Source organism: Rhineura floridana, chromosome 2, assembly GCF_030035675.1.
Source record: "Rhineura floridana isolate rRhiFlo1 chromosome 2, rRhiFlo1.hap2, whole genome shotgun sequence".
In the NCBI taxonomy this organism is placed as follows: domain Eukaryota; kingdom Metazoa; phylum Chordata; class Lepidosauria; order Squamata; family Rhineuridae; genus Rhineura; species Rhineura floridana.
Genome location: NC_084481.1, coordinates 20,408,702 through 20,432,925, shown reverse-complemented (window position 1 = coordinate 20,432,925; position 24,224 = coordinate 20,408,702). Strand labels below are relative to the sequence as shown.

Genomic DNA, 24,224 nt, shown 5'->3' with positions numbered 1-24,224 from the left:
ATTCCTTTCTTTCCATGTTAAGGATGGCTCATAAACATCAAAATTATGTAATACAAAGTGTCTTATGTAGAAAATCACTACCATAGCCATATTATAATAATTTTAAATGCCATTACTATGATTTTTCAGTGCTGCCTTCTCTGCAATATAAACACTTTAAAAATAACCCCTTTTATGCATGCCATTTTATAAAGTGACATATTTGTAAGTTCATATGCTATATTAGAATTGCTAATTAATGTTTTCTGCTGCTGCAATTATATCCAGATTGTGATGGAGTTCTGTTCATGTTCCCACACACAAATCACTGTATCCATTTAATTACAACATTAATATACTGCCTTTCCACTAAAAAGTGCCCAACCTTTTCAACTCCAGTCTGGCCTTATTGTTTCCTGCTCTCTGTTATTCCCAAAATTTAAAAGAATATAATACAGTGGGGTGTGTATGTGTATGTACAAACATGCAAGTGCTTTGATCAGTAAACTCACTGTCTTTCAGTTACAAAAATCTATACATGTCACTCATCAATAAAATGTATATTTAATCAGGAGAACACATTTATGTAGTTTTACAGTTTTGTATTTTTAAACTATGTAGATCAAATCTCATTACTTTTATGCACTGAGCAATTAATAACTTTTGCTATGGTCAAAATATATCTTAAAAAAATAGCCAGCAATGGTTTAGATTCATATTTCATAACCCTAACAGAGGCTTGAATCCTACAATAAGTTAACTTAAGTTCAGCAAGAAGGTTTCCAGTCACCTTCAACTTGCAGCTACCAGCACTCCAAAGAAAGCTTCTCTGCAGGGCCTGGGTGCCCCAACATCCCCACACCCCATCCCAAATTCTTCAGAAAGGGACCTTCAACCTCCAGAGAGTATTTGGAATGGATACAGGTAGCTGCAGAGGAAGGAGGGGACAGAAAACTTCCTTCCATGAGCTTCCTTCAGTTAACTTATCTTAGGATCCAATTTCCTTGCATTTATGTCTAATCCATTATCTTCCAGACTTGAATTTTGCCAGTATGCTATATGTCAGGGATTACCAATGTGGCACCATTAGGTGCACATGTCCCAACAGAGGCCTTTCTTGGCGCCCACAGGGTTGCATCCCCACTGGAATTAGGCTTGAAAGAAGCAATCTATAGTAGCCAATAGAACAAGTTGTGGTGTGTGCTTGGTTGTCATTCGTGTGTGTATGTGTGTGTGTGATGCCCAGGACTGTTTCTCTGTTTGCATACGTATCCACTGGCCCCTATCTTAAAATATTTATTTATTTAAACATTTATAAACCACACTTTCATTTAAAATATCACAAGGTGGTATTATAGGTATTGATTTCCTCACACTCCCTCTGCCTTTTTGACCTCCCAAAAGGATTTGGCATCCATTTCAGGCCCTTGTTCTGAATTCCCGAGCAGTTTACGATAACCAGCCATGCAGAGCATTACTATTCATTCCACCTGGTACAAGACTACTTCCCCAAGATTCCTTGGACTAGGGCCACCTAATATGTTAGTTTTTCATTCCTACATTCATTTCTACATTTATTCCTACTAGTATTAGTGACTATCTGAGTTAACAGTTTCTACTATGGGAATGTCTTCTGAAAAAAGCTGATTCTCCATTGCTCTCACTGGGTGAAAGACTGAAGTAGAATCTTTGCTGGCTTCTGTGAAAGTAGAAGGACAATCCTTCCTTCCCAGGGATCATTTGTCTTCCTGACTCTTAGAGGGCTGCCACAGACTATGCTGCTGTGGCTTGTCTGTTTCTCCTCAGAAAACAATGCACTCGCCCAACAAACCATCAGCGAGTTTATGTCTGCCATTTCTCCATGCCAGTTTTTCTTTTATAACTCTGTTTTCACCACCATGCCTCTGGCAGGGCAGACGCATGTTCCATGTGTATCCTCTATCCACAAAACAGATGGAGAGGGTGGATAACTGTGAAAGCTGGCTGGTTAGACACATCTCCAAGCAAGTTGGATTGGTCTTGGAAGCCACTGTGGAGTGATTGGCAGGAAGCAGCTTCTCCATCAGTGGTGGGAGATGTCCTGGATTTTCACATTTCCCCAGATCTTTTAACATGGACAATTGGAAATCAAGATGCTTCCCAAAGCAGCAGCCGTCACATTTGAATGATGCAGTGTGGGCAGGGCTGTTTGGTTAGAATTCTGCAGAATTTGTTTGTGTACTGTTTGGGAATATGCTACTACAGCTTCAGCTTTTCTAACCCCCAGGCAACATCTGATTTTTCATGTACATTTGCAACAGCATTCAGACTGAAATCTCCAGATTCTCTCCTCTTCTCTCCACCTCCCTTGGAGTTGTATGCTGACTACAGTAGGAGCATTCTTGTAGAGCAGGACTTTGGGGATCAGGGCAGGGTACTTCTGTGACACTATTGCAGATTTCTGGATGGGGTAGCATGTATTACAGCATGTTGTACCAATGCTGCTGACTTACTGGGCTGGTAGTGATACAAAATATAATTGTCCTGGTAATTTATTTTGCAAACAACTTGCTCATGTACAGTTTTGTTGTTATGTGCCTTCAAGTCGATTATGACTTATGGTGACCCTATGAATCAGTGACCTCCAAGAGCATCTGTCATGAACTGCCCTGTTCAGATCTTGTCCTTTTGGATCTGTGGGCATCAGCCTCTGGGCTTCCTTTTGGCTTTGACTCAGCTGCGTCATTAGTCACAGCGCTACTTGTCCTTGTCCTTTGTTCTTCCTCAGTAGCTCGGTGAGTGCCTTCTGACCTGGGGGTCTCATCTTCCAGCGCTATCTCGTGTTGCATTTTGGATACTCTGTTCATAGGGTTTTCGTGGTAAGAGGTACAGTAGGGCCCCGCTAATACGGCGGGTTAGAGACCAGGCCCCCGCCGTAAAGCGGAAATCACCGTAAAGTGGAACCCCATAGACTATAATGGGCTGCGTCATGCGAAAATGACGCGAAACCGTCGCAAAATGGCAAAATCGGCTTTAAAACGGGGAATTTCCCCTGATTGAAAGCCACCGCATCAGCGGAACGCTGTAAAGCGGAACGCTGTAAAACGGAGCCCTACTGTATTCAGAGGTGGTTTACCATTGCCTTCTTCTGAGTTTGGATGCATCTTAGTCTGGTGTCTCAGCTTTGACCATTCCGCCTTGGGTGCCCCTGCTAGGAGTCTAGCCTTTTGGTCTAGACTCCCAACGGCTTTGCTCTCAGCTTCTTCAATACTCTCAAACCCCTTCACCACGTTAAGGTGTGCATCCTAAAGGGGGTCATGTACAGTACTCTTATGCTTATAAAAGAGATTTAAGTCACTTCTGCAGTGCATTTGGTTTCAGCAGTTTCCACATTAATTTGTCTCTTGTTTTGTCTCCATTTTCCTCATTCTTCCTTCACATAATTCAGGCAAGACGAACCTGTGCCCTCCAGATGCTGTTGAATCCCAACTCCCATTGGACCTAGCCGGCAAGACCAATGATCAGGGATGATGGGAGCTGTAGTACAACAGCATATGCAGAGTCACAGCTTCCCCATCGCTCACATAGTTTACCTGTACCTGTTGTTTCCAAATGGAGCAGGAAGTGATTGGTCTTTGTTTTACTGCCCCATCAGTCACTTTTTATTTTACACACAAACTTGCAATGGAGAAAGGTGGTACATTTGCATTAAAAGCTTGTCTCGTGCTTTGAGGAACACAGAGGTATACTAACTGCTCAGAGGAAGAAAAAATAAATTAGATCAAGCAATTCAGGTTTATTTTATTTAACTTCTAAAAGCTGAAAGTGGCTTGCCACCAATATTTATATATTTTTGAGGAATATTCTTCTCTAAGCATGTAAAGAAAATTATTTAGAGTCTTAATATGTGTATATAATCAAGTGTCTGTTTTATACTTTGTGGCTAACTAATGCGTGTTTTCATATCATTTCAGATACCTATTTAGGGACTATTTAGGGACGCAGATATTTTATATAAATACAGATACATAAATTGCATATACACATCACACATCTGTCCTCCGATACCGTATTTGCAATTAAGGCTGCAATTTCATATAGATTTACTTGAGAGTAAGCCCTATTGTCCATCCTATACATTGATGGGATTGCACTGTATCTTTTGTAATGTTATATCTTATTAAAATAATGCATGATCTTTAAGAGCATTATCACATTAAGATCCATAGAATGTATGCCCAACTTCATTGCCTTCACCATGTTAACCACATCCAGCATTTACTTTCCTGGCATGTTTGCCAACATATTCATTTTCTTCAGTGGTTAAATAAGCCTGACAAATGTTGCTTGTGCCATAAAAGGAGATCACCTGTGGTGTTTTGCAGTGCTGTTTTTCCTTGCAAATGTTCTTTGACAGGCTTAAACAAAGCTATTGCATGGCAAATTTCCAAATACATTTGCACGAGAGTGATTAGAAGTGGGTTGTATTGTGGACAAAGCCTCTCATTTAGCAATTTAAAAACTGAAAATCCAGAAATTGTAAATGGCAGTTACTACATATCCAGGTTGAAAACATAAATAAAAGTCTTTGAAATCTGACTGCGTGAAGTGAAACAGTACAAAGCCTTTATTTCTACATTTTGACCAGGTCTAGGGTGGTTTCATATGTAATTTTCTTGCATATTTTTATTTTCATTTTCTTGCATATTTTTATTGTTTAGATGTTTTATTATTTTATTGCTTGTTGTTTGCAGCCCTGGGCTTGTTTTAGGAGAAGAACAGGGCCAAAATGTAATAAATAAATAATAAATAAAAGAAAGAAAGAAAGAGGGGAAACTGTGTGGCCAAAACGCTATGAAAGCAAGGGGCAGCAGTAACATTTATGTACAGAGCTAAATGTATATACGATAGAGATGGAAAGTTCTGTCAATTTTGGTTCTCAAAGTTTCTCATTTTTCCAATCTTGAATTCTGTTCTCCACATTTGTGCAGAAATTTGCAGTATTTTTTTAGAAAAATCCTCTTGAAAATCCTCCAGCATTTTAGTGTGAATTTTGCCTAATAAAACACATTTTTGTAGGCAGTTTTGGCTAATGTACACATTTTTGCAAACAATTTCTCATCATATAATGTATTTTTGTAATTTTCACTCATATTCATTTTTATGCACACTTTCCCCTAACAGATGCATTTTTGGGAACATTGGTTGGCGAACTGCGCTGTAAAATCTGAATAAGTGCGGATCTCAAGGGATGGCTGTGTTTTGGTTCGCATTTTGTTTCAGATAGTGTGGATTTGATCGATTCAGCTTGAAATGCAAACTGAATTATATTTCTCACCCATCCCTAGTACACAAAATAAAAGACCGAAGCAACAAAGTCTTTTGTGAATTATAAAGTGTGCAGTGAATGCTGTGCTAGGGATCATTAGGAAAGGGACTGAAAATAAAACCGCCAATATCATAATGCCTTTATACAATTCTATGGTGAGACTACACTTGGAATATTGTGTACGACTCTGGTCGCCTTACTTCAGAAAGGATATTGTGGAGCTGGAAAAGGTTTAAAAGAGGGTAACCAAGATGATCAAGGGAATGGAGCAACTCCTTTATGAGGATAGGTTGCAGCACTTGGGGCTTTATAGTTCAGAGAAAAGGTGAGTAGGAGAGGCCATGACAGGGGTATATAAAATTATGTGTGGTGTGGAGAAGTTTTTCTCTCATATAATTCAAGAACTTGGGGACATTGGTCCTGTTAGCATTGGTTGGCTGTTGTGAGAATAGAGTGCTGGACTAGATGGCCTTGGCCTGATCCAGGAGGGCTCTTCTTCCGTTCTTATGGACCCACTTATTAGAGCCCACTTCATTAGATGCAACAGGGTTTTTGTTTTGTTTTGCTGCAACATATTAACATGGCTACCCCTCTGGAAATAAAAAAAGAGTGACCCATGCTATCTTGGGAAAGAAATCCTCAGTTGTGATGATTAACTGAACTGATTAGTTCCAAATAGAATATAATCTGATTTGCTCCTAACTTTTAATTCAACAATTCACTCTGGGGCTTTCTCCCTTCAAAGTACTTTTGTTGTTTTTGTAGCAAAAATCATGTAGATGGCACTTTTTACAAGTTATGAAAGGACAGCTCACTGTCTTCTGGGGCTTAGAAATTAACACAAGACAACAGAACAAGGGAAATGGAGGCAAAGTTAAACAAGGAAGAAGATGCCCTTTTGTCAGTTAGGCTTACTTTCGGCATGATATGGGAAGGAGATGGTTGTGGCAAAGACTTCATAGAAAGGTTGTGGAAGAATGGTAACTGAAGACTGTTCTGAGAAATTTCAGTGCTCTTCTGCTGGTTTCTGAAGGTTATTATTATTCATATTAGTCAGGGTTCCCCCCCCCAAAAAATGACTCAAAGTGACTTACAGAAACAGGTTGCAAGTTTTATGTCAGATTTGTGTCCCATTTATTCTCCTGCATAGATATTGACTTCTTTATGCTATGCCAGGCATGAGGAAACTCTAACCACAAGCCAAATTTGTCCCATCATGAGTCCCAGTTTGGCCCAAGAGGCCATTTTCCTCAAACCATCCACCTGTCCCCACACCTGACATAATATGTAACATCAGGTGTGGAGCAGGTAGAGACACGGCTGAATCGGCTGCATGACCAAGTTCCCTGTGGGAAACTTGACAATGCACCTGATTGTCACAGAAAGCAGGGTTGAAGTCACCACCAGTCAGCTGATGCGTGATGAGTACAATCCTGCTGGATTGGTTGCATAACTGAGTTCCCCATGGAAACTCAATCATGCAGCGGATCCCTGCAGAAAGCAGCTTTGCAAGTCCTATGCTTAGGATTTTGCATAAGGCCAGCAAAGCCTTATGCTGCAATTCCCAAGCAACCAACAATTAGCTGGCTGTTGGGCACTTGGAAAGTACTGCACAAGGGATTTTGATAGGGGGTGGTACATACTGATATCAGGTGATTGACAGGTGGGTTGTCCCACCCTCCTGTCAAAATTGGCCCATTGGGATGGGAACAGCAAATCTAGCCCACTGGGACAAAATGGTTCTCCACCCCTGTATTGAGGGTGGATTATAGTGCTTATCCCACTGGAAGCTGAGCAACTGAATGTGTATGATCTGCATCGTTGGGTACTGCAATAGTGTTGCCTCGGGAGATGGGGATGGAATTGACATCTGGATTTTTTTGTAGTCTCAGTCCTTCTGTTTGTGTCTGTAAAAGATGGCCTATTATTCCTTTTTCTTATTAGGAAGTGTCTGCAAATGAGGACAGGCCTACCACTAAAGATCTGTTGTACTTCGCTCTCATGGGTGATAGACTTTTCCTCCCTGTCCTAGATTTTGAACAGTAAAACGAAGTCCAGGATACCAGATGAATTAGAGTGAGATGAAACTCTCCATGTACCTTTGGTTAGGGGGCCTAGTACTGCCGAAATAGCACTGAGATTCAAGGCTTGTGAAAAGTAAGTGTAAAATACAGGATATATTTTAACTTTGACTCCCAAATGTTTTTGTAACTGATTATTACTCTGTGTGGGACATATGCATACATATTATGGCTGTGACAAGAAGATCATGGAAATCCTATGAGACAGTCCAGGCACCATATTCACAAGCTGTGATCAACTGTCAGTTAAAAAAAATTGGGCAGGAACAGCTGAGACAAATTAATGTACAGTTGGGCTCTTGGCATACGGTTATAAAGTAAAAATCAGAGCCAATGTGAATTCTTCTGAGTGATTTGGATGCCTGGCAAGACTAACACAGATAAAGTGGCATCCCATAGAGAAGCTCAATATGGTATATTATTTTCCATGGAGGAAAGAAACATACTGGGAAGAGACAGATGATTGTGGTTTGTCATGCGTTACTCTTATCAGCAGGCAGGCCCAGTGGCAGCACCTGGTGTGATGATATAATGCCAAGACCCATTGCTGCTGGCCTCCTTTTTGTGGCTCATTGCCCTGAGCATCCTGATCTCCCCAGAATGGGTCTGCATGTGGGTCTGGGCCCTGAGGTATTCTGGGGAAATTAAGATGGTGCTCTTACTGCTAGCTGCACCATCATCACCAGCCCCACCATCACTTGGTAATCCCATGGAAGGCCACCAGGTATGGTTGCCTAGGGCCTCCTCAAATCTGGGGCTGATCCTGATTTTATACTCCATTGCATTTTTGTTGTTGAGGATCTAACTAGATGAGATGACAGTAGATCTGTGTTTTAGAACATGAGTTGTTGCAAACATACATAAAGTAAGGTGTTTTCAAACTCTTCCCCCATATAGATTATCTTGTAAATCTTTATAACAACCCCATAAGATAGGCTGATACTATTATTCCCAACAGATAGATGGTGGGCTGAGGCTGAGAGAGTGTGGCTTGCCTAAGATCATCTAGTGAAGTTCATGGCAGTGACAGGATTTGAGAACATTTAACAGTGAAATCATATGCATGTGTACTGACAAGTAAGTCCCACTGTGTTCAGTGGGCCTAATCCCTCATATTTAGTATTGCAATTTACGCTGTTTACAAATAATCAGTATTATTATTATTTACTTGAACAAAAGCTGCATGACTGTGTTCTCTTGAAGTTACTATAGAAATACCAACAACCCTCAACTGTTACATGTTCATTTCTGCAAACAAGAATAGGATTTTTTTAAAAACACTGTTATTAATAAAATAAATATAATTTTAAAAGCAAACAAAATAAGTAGAAAATCATTTTCATTCTTTTGCTTGGCATTTCTGTTTTCTCATACCAGCATTGCTCCTGCCTGAACTGTTTTCCCGTGGCTCTGATCCAAAGCTTACTTTCATGCTGTCTAGGGTTGCCAGGTTCTTGGCCTGAGACTGATCCTGTATCTTTAGGAGAAAAGAAAGTCAGCCAAGTGCAGGTGTTCGTGGAACCCTTTAATGAGAAAAACCACAAGGTGGAATTCTCCCTTCCCCCTGCACAATTTTTAAAGATACAGAAGACCTCTTGGAGGCTGGGCCTGGCAACCAAGAGGTCTTCTGTATCTTTAAAAGTTGTGTAGGGGGAAGGGAGAATTCCACCTTGTGGTTTTTCTCATTACAGCGTTGCAAGAACACCTGCACTTGGCTGACTTTCTCTTTTCTTAAAGATACAGGATCAGTCTCAGGCCAAGAACCTGGCAACCCTAATTGCTGTCTGATGCAGAGTTTACCACCCATTGCACAAGCAGCTTGCTCTGTTTACAATTCGGCACTTCTTTGTACTCATAAACCAACCTTTAGACTGAATGTGATTTTTAGGCATCTCTGATTAGGGTTGCCAGGTTCAATCCCTGAGACTGATCCTGTATCTTTAGGAGAAGAGAAAGTCAGCCAAGTGCAGGTGTTCTTGCAACCCTGTAATGGGGAAAACCACATGGTGGAATTCTCCCTTCCCTCTGCACAACTTTTAAAGATACAGAAGACCTCTTGGAGGCTACCCTGCAGTGTGTCATTGATCCAAATCTCCTCTTCCCCCTCCCACACCCATGTCTGCTTGTTGGAGAAGGACATTTTGAGAGGAGATCCTTCCATTCAACCTGAATGCAATCACTGAGGGCAAATGGCATCTGAACAGGCCCTAAGAATCTGTTTGCCAAATACACGCAGTCATGTCTGTCCCAATTAGCCCAAAAGACCTCCAAATGTTTCCACTAATTCTGTTTGCCTAGGGATACCCTGACGTAGAATTAAAGTGCATCAGAATGTTTCATCTAACCAAAAATTGGTTAAATTGGGTTTTACTATGAGATATGTGTGATTTTTGTACCAGGTACATAAAGCATGGACAATTTAGTAGAAGGCTTAATGTTATTGATATTTTCATTGCCAGCCCCATCAAATATTCTGCACTTGTAATGGAAAATCCTGAGGCTGGAGTGTATAATAGGATTTTTATCTTGAGCCACAAGCTCATGAACATTATTTTAATGATTTATTTTTATTTACAGTATTTAGATTTATACAAAATGTTTTAAAGTGGCATTTATAACTATAAATTCTAGCCCTCAAGACTGACTAAACACTGCAAAAGAAACATCAGTTCACAACTACAGCGAAGCATCACAGTAAGATCATAAAATTAATCACAAGGAGCAAGTAGCTGAATACCTGAAACTTCCCCCATCCCCTTTGCAAGGCATCCAGAATTTCCTTGGCTTTTGAATGAAAATTTGGCCACTGGTTAACTAGAAAGCACACTTCTAGTTTCAGACTAGATTCCTATCAAAGCATAAGCTCCATAATTTTTTTTTAAAGTGTAGTAATTTTAATTCAATGGAACTTATTTTTGAGTAAACATACATAAGATTTGGCTTCCTGGTTTAAATCCTATGCTTGGAAGTGAATCCCATTGAAATATATGGGAATTGTTTGTAAATATACATGGAGAGGATGAGGATTGTATTTGTGCTTACAGATATTGGCTTTTCCAGCAAGTGCAGATACCAACCAGAAAGTGTAATAGGAGACATAACAATGAAGAAATGCATGTGCTATCTTTGGGCAGGATGATGAGGGAAGAGTAACTTTGCTGGTTTTGTGCAATGGTTGCGGTGCTGCCTATGCTGATCTACTAATCTATTTAGGCTAGTAGAGATCAGCATGTGGGTCAGGCATAGGGTTGCCAGGTCCTTGGCCTGAGACTGATCCTGTATCTTTAGGAGAAGAGAGGGTCAGCCAAGTGCAGGTGTTCTTGCAATTCTGTAATGGGAAAAACCACAAGGTGGAATTCTCCCTCCCCCCTCCCCAACTTTTAAAGATACAGAAGACCTCTTGGAGACCGGGCCTGGCAACGAAGAAGTCTTCTGTATCTTTAAAAGTTGGGGAAGGAGGAGGGAGAATTCCACCTCGTGGTTTTTCCCATTACAGGGTTGCAAGAACACCTGCACTTGGCTGACCCTCTCTTCTCCTAAAGATACAGGATCAGTCTCAGGCCAAGGACCTGGCAACCCTAGTCAGGCACCATCCTCGCCTAACTTGCAAATGTATTAAAACTGATACCTGAAAGCACCTTTGAGAGAACCCTAATGGAAATCTAGAGACACATGGCTGGAAGAGACCAAAAGGCCATCAAGTTCATCCTCTTGCTACAAAATTTGTGCACTCATGCATGCACGCACATACACTCATATACACATACACACAGAGGTCAGTCAATGCAGTTCATAACACATTGTGCTACAAATAAAAAGAGAACTGACAGCCTTGGTAAGATTTATACAGAGATTTTATTTCCACCTGCCTTGCATCACTTTAGTAAGGAGCAGTTCATTTCATGGGGTGAGAGAAAGAGGGAACCAAGATGCATTCAGAGTCTTGCAGAAGGGGCAGAAGAGCAAACAAACCAACAAATCTGCACAAGAGAGCCGTTAGAGCCAAAATGAAATCTCTGGGTAATTTCAGTGTGTAGTCCTAGCTAGTTAGAACCCAAACTCACCAAATACGTGATGGGGAGGCAAGGGCAGCCCACCCAGTGAGCGTGGAGGTCATGGGAAGAGAACTGCTGGATCAGATCAAAATCCCATCTAGAAGCATTATAAGTAGGCAGGTACCAAACTATGGTCAAGATCAAGAAGGCAAGATCCAAAGAACCAAGGACAGATTTCAGTAGACCATCTACTCTGAGAAGTTCCAGAGCCAGATCACAATTATTATTTATAAAGTACTTTAAAAAAAATCTATACTCTTAACAAATGCAACCCAGCTCCAGACAGTCTTAGATGAGACCAATTATCTGGATCCATTTCAGTTGGGTTTGGTTTTGGCATAGAAACAGCCTTAGTCATCCTGTATGATGACCTCTGTTGGGAGAGAGACAGGGGGAGTGTGACTCTGTTGATTCTCCTTGATCTGTCAGCGGCTTTCGATACCATCGACCCTGGTATCCTTTTGGGAAGACTAACTGAATTGGGAGTGGGAGGGACTGCATAGCGGTGGTTCCGCTCCTACTTGGCGGGTCGGCTCCAGAAGGTGGTGCTTGGGGAACATTGCTCGGCACCCTGGACTCTCCAGTATGGGGTTCCACAGGGGTCAGTTCTGTCCCCCATGCTGTTCAACATCTACATGAAACCGTTGGGTGCGGTCATCCGGAGCTTTGGAGTGTGTTGCCATCAGTATGCTGATGACACACAGCTCTATTTCTCCTTTTTATCTTCTTCAGGTGAGGCTGTCAATGTGCTGAACCAGTGCCTGGTTGCGACAATGGACTGGATGAAAGCTAATAAACTGAGGCTCAATCCAGACAAGACTGAGATGCTGCTAATGGGTGGTTCTTCTGACCAGATGGTGGATGTCCAACCTGTCCTGCATGGGGTTGCACTCCCCCTGAAGGAGCAGGTTCGTAGCTTGGGGGTTCTCCTTGAACTATCTCTGTCACCTGAGGCTCAGGTAGCCTCGGTGGCATGGAGTGCCTTCTACCAACTTTGGCGGTGGCCCAGCTACACCCCTATCTGAACAGGGATAACCTAGCTTCAGTTGTCCACACTCTGGTAACCTCCAAGCTAGATTACTGAAATGCGCTCTGCGTGGGGCTGCCTTTGAAGATGGTTTGGAAGTTGCAGCTTGTACAAAATGCAGCGGCCAGATTGGTAACACGGACCAGATGGTTCGAACACATAAAACCAATTCTGGCCCGCTTGCATTGGCTGCCTGTATGTTTCCAAGCTTGATTTAAGGTGCTGGTTTTAACCTATAAATCCCTACACTGCTTAGGACCACAATACCTGATGGAACGCCTCTCCCGACGCGAACCCACCCTTACAATATGCTCAACATCTAAGGCCCTCCTCTGGGTGCCTACTCCGAGGGAAGCTGGGAGTCTGGCCACAAGGGAGAGGGCCTTCTCAGTGGTGGCCCCCAAATTATGGAATGATCTCCCTGACGAGGTGCACCTGGGGCCAACACTGTTATCTTTTTGGTGCCAGGTCAAGACTTTCCTCTTCTCCCAGGCATTTTTGCATGTGTTTTTAAATTGTTTTTTTAATTGTATTTTTTAATTGTTTTTTATGTTTTAAAATTTGTATATCTGTTTTTGTTGTTTTTAATTGCTATAAACCACCCAGAGAGCTTTGGCTATGGGGAGGTATATAAATGTAATAAATAAATAAATAAACCCACAGGTTCACAATCTAAGAGAGACAGAAAGGAAGGAAGGGAAGTGGTGTGTGACCCAAAAGGCAGAGTTTTATATTCATAAACCAACCCTACTGCCTGCCCCAGGCCCTGCTTCCTTTCTGAGGAGTGGGAATTTTAAAAGAACAGTATCCTAATCTGGAGCTTTGCACTTCATTGGTATTCAGGGGTCTCCTAACAACTCTCGGCACCCTTCACAAGCTACCCATTCCAGGATTGTTGGGGGGAAGCCATGATTGTTTAGAGTGGAATAATGTTGGAATAGATGTATGCTGTGAATGCGGACATAGTGTTTGCCACTAGTAGCCATTAACCGATGTTGGCAGAAGCTAGAAGTTGGAATTAAGTAAGAACTAAAGGACTATCATAATTAATAATAATAATAATAATAATAATAATAATAATAAATTTTATTTCTAGGCCGCCTATCTGGCCGCACAAGCGGCCACTCTAGGCGGCGTACAAGATCAAGTAAAATACAACATACAAACTACATAAAAACCCAAGAACTACAATATAAAACGAAACCGAACCCACCCATAGCTAAAACCAATAAAATTAGGCTACCCCAGGGATCTTGTAGGCCTGCCTGAATAGCCAGGTTTTCAAGGCTTGGCGAAAACTTGGCAGGGAGGGGGCATGGCGAAGATCATAAGGGAGAGAGTTCCAGAGGGTGGGGGCCACGATTGAAAATGCCCTCTCTCTGGTCCGCACCAGTCTAGCTGTTTTGACTGGTGGGACTGAGAGAAGGTCTTGAGTGGCTGATCTAGTCAGGCGGCATATTTGTTGATGCTGGAGGCGTTCCTTCAGATAAGCTGGGCCGAGACCGTATAATTGGTTTTGCTCATGGGGTGAATCACGTATAAGTTATGACATTGTCAAAAGAGGTCTTTGATCCCCTTCTCTCCCAACATGAATGGCAAGTAGAAGCAGGCTTTTTCCCGTGTATGCCTCATTTGCTTATTCCCACTAGCGTTGATGTGTGCATGGGAGTGAGTAAAGTTGAGTACATAAGTGGAAAATTCTGTCAAAGCTATTTGCTGTTCTATCTGGGAAGACGTGGGTTAAAGAGCCTTTTGCCTATGCCTAGTTTTGGAGAAAATGACTAAGGTACACAATAAAAGTGTGTTGGCGGGATAGGTTTTTCTACAATTAATAATGTTGTTTCTATTTAATTTAATTTTGTATATTGTATTGTTTATATTGTATATTATTGTATTTTTATACCTGTTGTTTATTTTTCTTGTAAGCCACCTTGAGGGCCTTTGGCCGAAAGGTGGGGTATAAATAAAATTTAATAATAATAATAATTCAGTTGTTTCCTGCTAGGTCCACTGTCGTCTTTGGTGAAGAGGGGTGTATATTTACATATATATCCTTGTAAGCCACTAGGAGTGCAATGGCAGAAAAACATATAACTTTTTTTTTTTTTTTTAAAGGTGAAACATTGTGGATTTGGGTAGATAGCAAAGCAGATCCTCAAGGGGTTCAGGCTTGGGGAGGGTGTGTTCAAGCACCCTGCACACAAGATCTCTTTTATTGGGTCCTGTTTAGTATCAGCCATGAGAGTTTCTTCAATATCTGGGGCCATATCTGGCTTTTATGTGGGCAGATTTGCAGGATTATAGCCTTGCCCCAATCCCCTTAATGTCTCTGTCACCTCCTCCTCAGAGAGCCCAGGTCACTGCTGCTTCAGGCAGTTATCATGACATTTGATGGATTTCCAAATTTTGGATTTGGATTTTAATTTGGATTTTAATTTCTGAAATTGAGATGTTAAATTTGGAGGACAATTTTTCTTTTTCATCAAAATTCTAAATGTGAGCAGTTTGGATCTTTTTGCTATTTCATGGGGATGTTCCCTGATAGAATGAATGTGGTTACCGAGCAACAAAATGTAGAAGCAGCCCTGAGAGACTTGAATTTTACAGGTAGGGATATGAACATTTGACTCTGGGTTTGGACATATTAAGGAAGCAAGATCTTGGGCTTAATAGGACATTACTCAAATATAGTACAGCGGTTCCTGTCTCCTTCCCCCTTTTTGGTTTTGCTGTCTTGTGTTCCACCAAAGAAAAGTCCAAATTAGCCTTTCCAAAGACAGTACTTTGAGAGGAGAACGCTTTAAAGTCTTACACTAATTTTTGCAAATATTGGGTCATTTACAGGTTTTGAATGAATGATTTGGAGGCTGGGGCAGTGCTGTGCACAGGGAATCTTATCTACATGGCAAGTCCTACAAATGAAACACATTTGCATCTACTTTTGCCAGCTTTCTTCTTCTGTCTAAGACAACCATTATAGAAATTCACAAGCGTCTTCCCCCCAACATCATCATCTCCAGACAAATCCATAATCATAGCACTTGTGTCCAATTCCTAGTAAGATCTGTTGGCTTTCCTCATTTGTGTTCTTATATTTCTCAAAGTTCCATATCTCATCAAAGTTAGCAACAAATTCAATAATCCATGAGAAAAATAGAAGTGTGAACATTTCAATCTTTAAATGGGAAAGGCATCCATAAATACATCTTCCTAAAAAAAATTGTCTTCACTTTTTTTCAGCCTCTAAATTCCAACACAGTGTGACAGGATGATTGTTTTCCGATATACAACTTGGCACTTTGTAGTTCACTGAATGTCTCTTTGTACTTGTTCCATGAGAAAGTCACAGCCACTTTCCATATGGAAGAAAAGCTGCATGAAATGGGAAGGCTTTCTATACCTTTTCCCAATGTTTGCCTAGTATATTAAACTTGCTCCATTTTGCAAGGTGAGGGTGTATACTTTGAATAAGAACACAGAATTTGGTAAGTTTACAGCCAACTGCCCTATTATCTCTGCTATATAAGGAACAAATAGAAAGCATTTTCCTGTCTCAAAAGAAACATGTGCTTGGAAACCAGTTTCAGAAGGTGAGACCTTATTTAAATAAGAGGCTCTTTCTTTTCTTTTCTCTCTCTCCCCTCATTCTTTTCTCTCTTTTTCTTCCTACAAGACTGAGCATGCAATGACATTTTAGAATCAGAAATGTGAACAAGATGCTGCAAAAGAAAGAGGCAAAGTATTGAAGCTGACATTCAGACTTGAAAAGCTTTTCCTAGCTGACTTTCTATACATACCCTGTGTTCTTTTTTCCCCTTTTTTAGCATTCAGGCCTGAATTCACTGGAATGGTAGACCTTCCTCTCTTGCTCATTCTCAGAAGAGTCTTTAGAAAAAGGTCCTTTCTTAGCAATCTCAGTGTCCACTATTGCTGTCAATTTAAAGGGTCTCATTTTAAAGGGACTCATTCTGCTATACCTTCCATAAGAAATTATGTCCCATTTAAAGATTTGCTGGACTTTGTGAATACTTTTCTGAAGGGAAGTCAAATAATGTGGTATATGTTGGACTATTTAATGAAAAATAACCACATATTGTATCCTTTCAAGATTTATACTTATGTCTAACAAATCAACTGAATTCTCTTGGCTGCTTGTGGTTTTCATGGCAAACATGTTTACATAAATGCTAAACTTGTTTTCTAATTTGTTAAAATATTTAGAAACAGGAGCTGTAGATAGGGCTAACAGGTTCTTGAAACCCGGATAATTATTTCCTTTTTTTTTAACCTGTTACTCTGCTACTTCATTCTGGGGGATGATGGAGTTGCCATATCTCCAGCCTTATATCTTGTTAGGTCCTGTCGGTGACCCTCTTTACTCAGCTGCTATAGAGGCAAGATAGAAGCCTTGTTTGCTCGTGCCATCTCCAGCAGAAAATAACTGCAATAGTCATCACAGTTTTTAGGAGGTGCATTCAGTGGGTTGAGTATTGGGAAAAACAGGTTCTTGCACTACAAAAGCCCTGGCTGGTGAATTAGTACGTCCCTCCTTCTCCCTGGAAACCTCAATATCTGGAAATAATATTTTCTTGCTAGGAAAAAAAATGACTTGGCCTTTTTTTGTGACCTTAGCAGCTGCTCAAACTGCAGAAATTAGCCAGTGAACCTTTGGAGTATTATAATACTAATTCAGGGATAGGGATCTGTGGCCCTCCAGATGTTGGAGCATGGCCAATGGCCAAGGATGATAGGAGTTGTACTCCAACAACACCTGGAGGGTTACAGGTTCTCCACCCCTGCCCTAATGTCTGAAGGTCAAATTGAAGTTAGGATCAAGGGTTGGTAAAAAAGTTGTCAACCTGCTAGTATTAATGTTGACTATTAGAACTTTACCACACAATCTATGCATACCTACTCAGAAAAAAGTCCCATTGAGTTCAATTAAATTTACTCCCAGGTAAGTGTAGGATTGTAATATTAACATGCACCCTGAAGGTTGACTACTTTTAAAGGTATTTTGATGTTTGAGGTATTCCGATAAGATAAACGTTTTTTAAAAACTGTATATAAAAAGATGCTTCATTTTCTTTCCCATGCAGTGTATTTTTAAAGTGCTTATTATCAAGTGGTGTAGGAATAGGACCACAGCAGGAAAGCACTGGAATTACTAAAGTAATATTACTTACTTACTTAACTGTAATTTGCAGGTCCTGTTCACATTGTATTGGAGATGGCAGAACTCAGCTCACAAGCAAACATCAAGGAAAAGGTAGGATCTCTAATTATTATCATACTATTACACATGCACAGCACGTAGGTCCAGATCCTTTAGGTATTTTTTAAAAAAACACTGGCCACTCCTGCCTTCCTGCAAGAAACAAAATATTTAATCAACTCCTCCCAGGCTTGGCAGACACCACTGGGCTAGCTGGAAAACTGCAACCCTACTTTGGATTCCTGCCTTAGTTAAGATAATTTAAAATTGGTTCTTTATAACAATAATGAATCTTGCTTACTGATATCTAACTCAGTTTCCCCTTCCCTTTTTATGGCCCAGATCTCTTAATAAAAAGTCCTGGATTGACTGAATTATAAAAAGGGAAAACCTAACCACGCATCCTCACTCAAATCACTCACACTCTCGTTATCCACATCATAACTATTTGCTCAAGTATTTATCCATCATCACCCCTATGATATTTGTCTCAAATACTGATGGGTTTCATGTTGGTAATATTGTTTTCAGCATCCAAACATCTTCATCCCAACTGTTCCACAGCCAGTATTTTTCCTGCATTCACTCTTAACCTTATCCTGTATCATGTGTGTACTCAGAAGAAAACCCCACTTTTTTCTGTTGAACTTATCCTTTGTAGGTATGTCTAAATCATTTCCCCATCAGTGCCTTCCAGCTTCACAGACTTTTGCTACTGTATTTTGCTCCACCCTATCTGTTTCCCCAGCCCCTCCATATTATGAAGAAGGAGCTAGAATTCTGCAGCCTGTAAGTTGTAGGGTGAGAGGGTAATAGCCAAGTTGAAAATGAGGTTTTGAGGGAATAGGAAGATGCCAAATTCAAAAGAAGGTATTTTATCAAGCTATTAACTTGTTTGGCATACAATGTTCTTCAAGAGGAATGAGAATTCTGTGTACAAGAAAAATACCTGAAAATAATTTCATCTTTCCACATTTCTAGACATTTCCTGGCCTAGACTGATATATGCTGACTTTAAAAAAAAAATCAAATTATGAAAACGATGAAATTTTGTCACTTATCAGAGGGACTTTACTAAAAACCAGAATGATAATAATATGGGCTTGTTGTTACATTTTTGCCTGAGCTATGGCAAATAGTCTATTTTACAGGTAAAACAAGTTTGCACTATTGACCAAGGGTCAATAAGGGTTGCCTTAAGACAGGGCTGAGGAGCCTGACGCCCTCTAGATTTTGTTGGAATACAACTTCTATCATCCCTGACAATTGACCATGTTGGCTGGGGCTTATGGGATTTGGTGTTCAAGATCGCAGGTCCACTTTCTTTATACCAATTCTGACACACCTCCATTTTTGCCTGTTTGATATTACCTTCTGCAGTGGAAACAACACTCTGAATCAGCGATAGGTATCAAAGGGCACATCCTAAGGACATTGCCTCTGAAATTCAGATGAGGTCTTCCAGGTTCACTCTGCTTAAATCTGTCACCATGCACCTCACGTGGCATGCTACAAGAGTCAAAGGCAAAATAGCCAGTGCAGTTGGGCAGCTGAATTAAACCAGGACAACAGGGCTTGTGATGCATCTAATTTTGTTGAAATTGTACAGCATTAAAATGCTGCTCCATCAAATTTTAAATGTCAAAAGCATCTCCAGGCTGGCACAATGTGCATATATTAACAGCTGCACTTGTGTACCATTGTCTGGAAATCAGTTAAGACTTAACAAGCAGCCTACAGAATGCAAATAAATGGAAAATGTCAGCACCAGTTTCAGGTGGGAATGGGGAAAGTTGTTGCCAAAAATGGATATACTACATAGTTCAACACTGAGGGACACATCAGAAGTGCATCAGATGGAATGGAGCATAGTTAAGGTGCTCTGGCTATATAGCACAAACAGGCTGCTACAAATTTATGGAGCATTTGTATAAAAACATTTGTTTTACAGTGCCTTTTCCATTTTTTAAGATGCTGGTGTTCATCTCTCTTACTTGCAGATCAGTGCAGTGCGGTCACTTGTTCCCAACAAAAGCAACAATGAGATAGTGCTGGTGCTACAGCAGTTTGATAACAATGTAGACAAGGCTGTACAAGCTTTTATGGATGGTCTGTATCTCTTCATATTTCATTGACACTTCAGAAAGTAACATTGAATATCGAATGGCTCATTGTGTGGGTAACTGGAGTGAAGGTGTATGCTGCTAAAATATGAACATTCAGAATTTCCTAAGATATTATGATGTCTTTGTTAGTAACCTGAGCAGTCATTCTAACAAGTCAAAGTTAGCCCAAATATGTGGATACATAAGCCCTGTATAGATATTATCTGCAGTTTCTCGCATTATTGAGGCAAGCATGAGAAGGCAAGAGCAGCAGAGAACTGGGAAGCCAGATTGTAAATGTTATGAAATACTATAGGAAACTTTTCCACAGAGCTAGACTGCAGGATGGGTACTTTACAGATCCTTTCCTCTTGTTTTCTCCTGTCTGTCTTTCCTGTTTCTCACCCCTTTTCTTCAGCTGGGGCAGTTCAACATGACAGCCAAGCTTTCTGGGTATAAACACGTGTTTCTTGGATCAAACTGGTGAGGTTGGATCCAGAGAAGCGCAAGTGGATCTCTGCTCATGCAGTAAAGCTTTCCTGGCCCCTCCCCTACACCATAGCCTAGTATACCCCAAAACAACCCGTTCCTGAGAGTTGAGAGACCCTCTAGAGTGGCATGCAATGAGGCATGGAAGAGGGGGAGCAGTGGGATGAAGGAATTGGCAGAATTTGTGAGGCTGCCTTGCATGAGCTGAAGTGATTTTCCAGTTGCACGAGGCACCTTTGGAGCCAAGCCGTAAAGCTCAGTCAGATTTTCCCAGACATGTATGCATACATACATAAAAGAGGCATATATGCTGTCTACACTCAGCGTGTTTGATGTGGGAAGTGCCGGTGTATATGCTCCCTATGTAAATTGATATAGTTGCCTTTAAGATCTTTGGGGCAATGTATGTCCTAAATTAGCATTGTGCATAGACCATTAGGGGCTGATACAGACAATTATCTCAGCTTCTTGACTATGTTTAAGAGATGTGCAGCAGGATAAACTTCATGTGCTCGCTCCCATAGACCCTCCCTTTTTCTTGGGAGTGAAATCCCTTGAGGTTAAGATCAATACCAACATTAGCCACAATTAATGCTAGAAAGGTTGTCCCATAGCCAAGGTTTACCCAATTTAAAGTCTTGATTAAGATGGAACCATGGTTCAAATTAAGGAGTGCTACATCTTCAGCAGCAGTGAGTCCCATTGGTGGTACCACAGTAATTACATACATCTGTTATTTTTTATACCTTTTCATAGCACATTCAGTGTCCATTAACTAACTAAACAGGCTTACACCTGAATTTAATTGGTCTGGGTAGAAGGCTGGAAGATTGGCTTTAAAAGTTGTCCAAACCTCCCACCCCATCCCCCAGACTATAATTCCTCTAGTTTATGTTGGGATATGCCAGTGTACGTGCACACTGTGTAAACTGGTATAGTTGCCTTTAAGATCTTTGGGGCAATGTATGCCCTTAATTAGCACTGTGCACATTGAAATGCCATGCATTATTTACTAAAGCAGTGGTTCTCAAACCTTTTTGGTTCGCGGCACACTGTAAAACATATTAAAAGTTTCTGGCGCACTTCGTGTACAAAATTAAAAATATATTAATATATTTTAAACTATGAATAAAAATAACAAACTATAGAAAACTATTACTTACCCTATACAAATGGGTTTCTTCTCATTTTTAAAATATGCTTTCATAATATTTGAGGCACACCTAGCCACCTCTTAGGGCGCACCAGTGTGCCTGGGCGCACCGTTTGAGAATCACTGTGCTAAAGTCTTCCTTTCAGTAGTGCCAGAAAATGATTCCTGATAGAGAAATAGCAATGGATAACAAACACAAGCAGTACTGAGCTTCATTTTGAATTTTGCATATATATACTTAATCTTTCTTAATGGATCATATCAAAAGTGTTAGAAACTTAACTCAGACCAATATAGATTGTTGGATCAATGATGAAGTCTGCCAGAAAACCTGAATTTAAATAACACTTTTTTTACTGCAAGTTTAACATTGGTAGATTTGATTTCATACTTAAAATTCCTACTCTTTTGATTGGTTTTAAAAAAACCCACACAACTTGTACACTGTGTTTTTTAGACCCAGTGCATGCATTAAACTTGCTTTTAAGACTTAGACTGCAATCCAATACATGTCTACTCAGAAGTAAACTCCATTGGATCCAATGGGACTTACTCCTAGGTAAGTGTTTATTGGATTGCAGCCTTAGTTCAAAAGCCTTTTTATTCTACAGCAAGTAAAAATGGCTTGGGTGGTACAAATATGTGGTATAGTTCTCAGTAGCACGATGAGTGTGCAATATACACCCCACCTAAAGGTACCCTTTGCTTTTAAGAAGTATTGTGCTTGCCCTTGCCATGAGACAATGCTAAAAGCTATGCAGAGCACTGAATCTCCACTCCCTGGCAGTTGGAAACCTCACTCAGCCACCCCCATTCTAGCTCCTGAGATTTTACCATCTTGCATTATATCTGTTACTCATTATTCACACATAATGTGCTTGAGGGCTACCCAGTGCAGTTTGAGAAACAACCGGATATGATGTAGAAGTCTGCAGATGGTCAGGGATGGAACCCAGGAGGTGTCAGGTTAACTTGACAGGATTGTGTTCTTAATTTGATTAGACTCTGCTAGGTGCATAATATAGAGAGGCTGCTGGTCAAAGAAACGATGACTGTTTCCCCAGATCCAAAACAGAACCACAGCTCCCAAAGTGTGAAGCCTTCTAAAGGCCGATGTGATCCCATAGAAAAGGTGCTTTAAGAAAAATGGTGCTTCTTTGTGGCTGTCAACCTGGTCAGAAGGCAAAGATATTTGGAGTCGGAGTAAGGTATATGACAGCCACTCTATTCTGCTGCTTAAATTTAAGCACCTGCTTACATTCCATGTTCAGGTGAGCTTCTAAACTGCTGCTATTCAAAATGGAAATGGACTGCCTTCAAGTCAATCCCGACTTATGGCGACCCTGAGAATAGGGTTTTCATGGTAAGCGGTATTCAGAGTAGGGTTGCCAGGTTCTTGGCCTGAGACTGATCCTGTATCTTTAGGAGAAGAGAAAGTCAGCCAAGTGCAGGTGTTGTTGCAACTCTGTGATGAGAAAAACCACAAGGTGGAATTCTCCCTTCCCCCTGCACAACGTTTAAAGATGCAGAAGACCTCTTGGTTGCCAGGCCCAGCCTCCAAGAGGTCTTCTGTATCTTTCAAAGTTGTGCAGGGGGAAGGGAGAATTTAACCTTGTGGTTTTTCCCATCACAGAGTTGCCACAACACCTGCACTTCTCATCTCCTAAAGATACAGGATCAGTCTCAGGCCATGGACCTGACAACCCTAATTCAGAGGGGGTTTACCATTGCCTTCCTCTGAGGCTGAGAGGCAGTGACTGGCCCAAGGTCACCCAGTGAGCTTCATGGCCGTGTGGGGATTCGAAACCTGATCTCCCAGGTCATATCCAACACTCTAACCACTACACCACACTGGCTCTCAAAGCAGTCTGCAAACAACTGGACATGATATTCAAGTCCCGGAGCCAAAGGAAATAAAATAACATTTTCCCCGTCTGTTGGGGGACACACAGATAAAACAGATAAAAATAAAACAGATAAATTCAGCAAACAGTCACCAACCTAGAAGAGGATTGTTTTGGGGCTGAGGCTGTCTCACACTTGCTGAAGGCTTTCTCTCTCTCTCCCTCTCCCTCTCTCTCTCTCTCTCTCTATTCTAGGAAGTGCACTTCAAGTTCTAAAAGAATGGAATATGACAGGAAAAAAGAAGGTAAGGGGTTCCAAGTGAAAGTAAAGCCATTAAATCTATTATATCAGCATCATTTGCAGCAGCATCTCTGTTGCCAGGCTTTCATGCCCTTCGTCTTTTCTTAACTGTGAATAGTTTGTTCCAAGCATGCATTCAAGAGCCTTCAAAGCAAATAGGTGCTTTTATTTCTAATCCTGCTTTGCTGTCCCTGTCTTTTTATCTGCAGGTTGAGTTTACTATTCTGACAGAATTTTCAGAATAATTAAGGTATTCATATGGAGATCACAAAACTGTTCTTTGAGATATTATAAGCATGAGATGTTTCACTGGCAGTTGACCCTTGAATGATAAAAAAAAGTTCTCCTTTACACCACGGATAACAAATATGTGGGACTCACTACAACATAATAGGATCTCCCATTTCTTTTAAAAAAAATTAAAGCAGCCTCCCCTAATAATTTAATCTGGACTGTGGCCCTGACTGATGCGGTTATCCTTTTCTTCCATTCTGTTTTCCTGATGCAAAGTACACGCATGTTTTTTGCAGATATGTTTAGATATACCTGTCCCAAGCCAGTGTGCTACAGGCCACAAAGGTGCTGTGTTGACTTGGGTCTTTTTTCTCAGCAACTCTACAGTTGTTGATAGCAGTTCAGTAAAAGACTGCATATATTTATTGTGCTT

At 40.8% G+C, this 24,224-nt stretch overlaps 1 protein-coding gene across 10 annotated transcripts in view; it reads left to right on the top strand.

Moving 5' to 3' along the window:
- The window catches only part of SPATS2L (spermatogenesis associated serine rich 2 like), a 116,952-nt gene that overhangs the window by 40,373 nt on the left and 52,355 nt on the right, over positions 1 to 24,224 (top strand). For 4 of the 10 annotated variants that reach the window (XM_061608064.1, XM_061608063.1, XM_061608069.1 and 1 more), the window contains 3 exons: positions 17,658 to 17,719; positions 19,666 to 19,774; positions 23,512 to 23,561. In XM_061608064.1, the coding sequence (XP_061464048.1) occupies positions 17,681 to 17,719; positions 19,666 to 19,774; positions 23,512 to 23,561 (198 nt within the window). In that variant the 5' untranslated portion in view covers positions 17,658 to 17,680. Of the gene's footprint in view, positions 1 to 7,341; positions 7,445 to 14,215; positions 14,237 to 15,832; positions 16,041 to 16,860; positions 16,920 to 17,657; positions 17,720 to 19,665; positions 19,775 to 23,511; positions 23,562 to 24,224 lie in introns of those variants that run through there. The other 6 variants (XM_061608065.1, XM_061608068.1, XM_061608066.1 and 3 more) reach the window with 6 other exon arrangements.